The sequence below is a fragment of the Calidris pugnax genome, unplaced genomic scaffold, assembly GCF_001431845.1.
Source record: "Calidris pugnax isolate Ruff unplaced genomic scaffold, ASM143184v1 scaffold1315, whole genome shotgun sequence".
Taxonomy (NCBI): Eukaryota; Metazoa; Chordata; class Aves; order Charadriiformes; family Scolopacidae; genus Calidris; species Calidris pugnax.
Genome location: NW_015091874.1, coordinates 47,538 through 51,399, shown reverse-complemented (window position 1 = coordinate 51,399; position 3,862 = coordinate 47,538). Strand labels below are relative to the sequence as shown.

At 57.9% G+C, this 3,862-nt stretch overlaps 2 protein-coding genes across 2 annotated transcripts in view; both read left to right on the top strand.

Moving 5' to 3' along the window:
- LOC106900120 overlaps positions 1-3,862 on the top strand; it is a gene marked incomplete at its 5' end in the record, with an annotated part of 27,799 nt that overhangs the window by 3,329 nt on the left and 20,608 nt on the right. Inside the window, one exon of the mRNA XM_014962104.1 lies at positions 401-3,050. Coding sequence (XP_014817590.1) covers positions 401-2,986 — 2,586 coding nt within the window. The remainder of the gene's footprint in view (positions 1-400; positions 3,051-3,862) is intronic.
- LOC106900119 overlaps positions 3,530-3,862 on the top strand; it is a 20,421-nt gene continuing 20,088 nt past the window's right edge. Inside the window, exon 1 of the mRNA XM_014962103.1 lies at positions 3,530-3,547. Coding sequence (XP_014817589.1) covers positions 3,530-3,547 — 18 coding nt within the window. The remainder of the gene's footprint in view (positions 3,548-3,862) is intronic.

Genomic DNA, 3,862 nt, shown 5'->3' with positions numbered 1-3,862 from the left:
TCCCTTTTCTTCTCTCTCCTTTTCCTTTTCCTTTTCCTTTTCCTTTTCCTTTTCCTTTTCCTTTTCCTTTTCCCTTTTCTTCTCTCCCCTTTTCTTCTCTCCCCTTTTCTTTTCCCTTTTCTTCTCTCCCCTTTTTCTTTTCCCTTTTCTTCTCTCCCCTTTTCTTCTCTCCTTTTCCTTTTCTCCCCTTTTTTCTCTCCCCATTTCCTTTTCCCTTTTCTTTTTCCCTTTTCCCCTTTTCTTCTCTCCCCTTTTCTTCTCCTTCCTTTTCTTCTCTCCCCTTTTCCTCTTCCCTTTTCTTTCCTCCCCTTTCCCTCCCCTCTTTCCCCTTTACTTTTTTCTCCCCTTTTTTTCCCCCCCTCCCTCATTTCACCCCTTTTTTCCCCCCCTCCCCCCCCAGGTGGTGTGGCGTTACCTCCTCAACGTGTTCCCCGCAGGGCTGTCGGGCCAGGAACGTCTCTCTCACCTCCGTCGAAAAGCCGCCGAATATTCTTCTTTAAAATCCCTTTTGGCTTCTCGAGCGGCTCCGGCCGAGCTGGCTCTGGTGGGCGCCGCCGTGCGAAAAGACGTCGTCCGAACCGATCGGGGACACCCTTATTTCGGGGGACCCGAAGAAGGACACCCCCATTTGGCCGCCCTCCAAGCTCTCCTCACCACCTTCGCTTTGGGCCACCCTCGACTTTCTTACTGCCAGGGCATGTCCGACGTGGCCGCCCCTTTGTTGGCCGTTTTGGATGACGAAGCTCAAGCTTTTCTTTGTTTCTGTTCCCTCATGAAACGCTTGGGGCCTCGTTTCCGACCCGGAGGACGAGGTTTAGCTCGTGCTTTCGCTCATCTTCGTCGTCTTTTACGTCGCGCCGACCCTCCTTTTTGGGCTTTTTTGGCCGCCCGCGGCGCCCACGATCTTCTCTTTTGTTACCGTTGGTTGCTCTTGGAGCTCAAGAGGGAATTCGCCTTCGAAGACGCTCTTCGGGTCTTGGAGATCACTTGGAGCTCGTTACCTCCAGCCCCGCCGCCCCCACCGGAGGGTGTCCCACTTTTGGGGGCTCCCCTAGGACCTCGTCGGGCCGGACGAGGGCTACGGGAGAGGAGGGGGTTACGGCCGCGGCCCCCGCGCCGCCATCGTCGACGGCAGGAGGAAGAGGCGGCGGCCACCGGTGGGCGAGGTGGCCACCAACAGGGTTGTGGGGATGGTCAAGAGGGTTCTGGAAATTCTGGTGAAGGCCAAGATGGTTCCAAAGGATCCACGGAGGTTCCTACAAGCTCCGGCGATGACCAAGAGAAACCAAAGAGCTCCAACCATCTCCAAGAGAGCTCCAGGAACGTCCAGGAGAGTCCCAAGAGCTTTGGGGTTGGCCAGGAGGATCTCAAGAGCTCCAACGATCTCCAAGAGAGCTCCAACGATCTCCAAGAGAGCTCCAGGAACGTCCAGGAGAGTCCCAAGAGCTTCGGGGATGACCAGGAGGATCTCAAGAGCTCTGGTGACATCCAAGGTGGATCCAAGAGACGAGAGAAGCTTGAGGTCTTCAGGGATGGCCAACGGAGTCCTGGTGGCTCCCAGAAGGACCCAAAGACCTCCCTGGATGTCCACGGTGGTGCCAAGGTCCCTGGGGGTGGCCAGGGAGGCCTTAAGGTCCCCGGGGAGGTCCGTGGTGGCACTAAGGTCCCCAGGGCCTCCAACGCTGGTGGGCAAGAGCGTGACGGCCCCAAGGCCGTTGGAGAAGATCCCAACGTCTCTAAGGAGGTTGGCCAAGACCTTGGCGTTCCCAAGAAGGTCAACCTCAAGGAGATTGGCCAACGACCGAGCATCTCCAAGGTGGTTTGTGGAGACCCTGATGTCTCCCCCAAAGCTGACAAAGGTCCCCACGTGGGCGCTGACCCCGACGTCCCCAAGAAGGTTCGTAAAGGTCGCCGGGTCTCCAAGAAGCTCCGCCAAGACCTGAAGACCCCGGAGAAGGTGGGCGATGACCGTGGCCTTTCCAAGAAGGTTGGTGGAGACCCCAACGTGGCCAAAGAGGTCAACGAGGACCCCAAAGAGCTCAACAGAGACCCCAGAAAGGTCGGTGAAGACCCCAAAGAGGTCAACAAAGACCACAGAAAGGTCAACGAGGGCCCCAAAGAGGTCAACGAAGACCCCAGAAAGGTTGGTGAAGACCCCAAAGAGGTCAATGAAGACCCCAGAAAGGTTGATGAAGACCCCAAAGAGGTCAACGAAGACCCCAGAAAGGTTGGTGAAGACCCCAAAGAGGTCAATGAAGACCCCAGAAAGGTTGATGAAGACCCCAAAGAGGTCAACGAAGACCCCAGAAAGGTCAACGAAGACCCCAAAGAGATCAACGAAGACCCCAAAGAGGTTGGTGATGCCTTCAAGGAGGTCGGTGATGCCTTCAAGGAGGTTGGTGAAGACCCCAAAGAGGTTGGTGATGCCTTCAAGGAGGTCGGTGATGCCTTCAAGGAGGTTGGTGAAGACCCCAAAGAGGTTGGTGATGCCTTCAAGGAGGTTAGTGAAGACCCCAAAGGGGTCGGTGATGCCTTCAAGGAGCTTGACAACCCCCCCAGCTCCCCCAACGAGGTGGGTGAAGACCCCCAAGAGGTACGTGACCACCCCAGCGCGGGTGGGGAGGCCACCGAAGACCCTTGGGGAGGCGGTTGGGCTTGGGAAGACTCTTCCTCCTCTTCCTCTTCCTCCTCCTCCTCCTCGGAAGAGGAAGAGGTGGGTCTGGAGGACGACGGGGCGCCTCTCCCGCCCCCCGAGGAGTTGGGGCAGGGGAACCCCTTCCTCCTCTTCCTCTGCTTGGCCATGCTCTTGGAGCAACGGGAGGCCGTCATGGCGCGGGCCGGTGACTACAACGAGGTGGCCATGCACTTCGACCGCCTGGTGCGACGTCACCACCTGCCCCGCGTCCTGCGCCGCGCCAAGGGGCTCTTCGCCCGTTACTTGGAGGGCTGGGGGGGGGCGCCCCCCGGGGGACCCACCACGGGGTAAAAAAAAACAAAAAAAGGGGGGCTGGGGGCCTGCTGGGACCCCCAACGAGGACATCGGGGAGAAGGTGGGTTCTCCGTGGACACCAGGTGAGGAGCTGGGGGGGGTTTCGTCGGGGAGCTCTAGGTCAACAACGAGGGGATGTGTGGGGCTGTGGGGAACCCCATAGACATCTCCCGGGGACCCATAGGTCTTCTTTGGGGAGCTCTAGGTCAACGTGGGGAGCTCTAGGTCAACGAGAGGATGTGTGGGGCAATGTGAGGACTTCGTGGACATCTCATGGGGACCTGTAGGACCTCTTTGGGGACCCATAGACGTCCTCAGGGCCCCATAGATCCTCTTTGGGGACCCCATAGATGTCCTCGGGGACCCATAGGTCCTCTTTGGGGACCCCTAAGTCAGCATGGAGATGTGTGGGGCAATGTGAGGACCTTGTAGACATCCTTGGGGACCCATAGATCTCTTTGAGGGCCCCATAGATGTCCTTGGGGACCCATAGGTCCTCTTTGGGGAACTCTAGACCACCATGGGGAGCCCTAGGTCAACATGAGGATGTGTGGGGCTGTGGGGACCCCATAGACATCTCCTGGGGACCCATAAGTCCTCTTTGGGGACCCCTAAGTCAACATGGGGAGCTCTAGGTCAACGAGGGGATGTGTGGGGCTGTTGGGACCCCATAGACATCTCATGGGGAGCTGTAGGACCTCTTTGGGGACCCATAGATGTCTTCAGGGACCCATAGGTTCTCTTTGGGGAGCTCTAGGTCAACGTGAGGATGTGTGGGGCTGTTGGGACCCCATAGATATCTCCTGGGGATCCATAAGTCCTCTTTGGGGACCCCTAGGCCACCATGGGGACCCCTAAGTCAACATGGGGAGC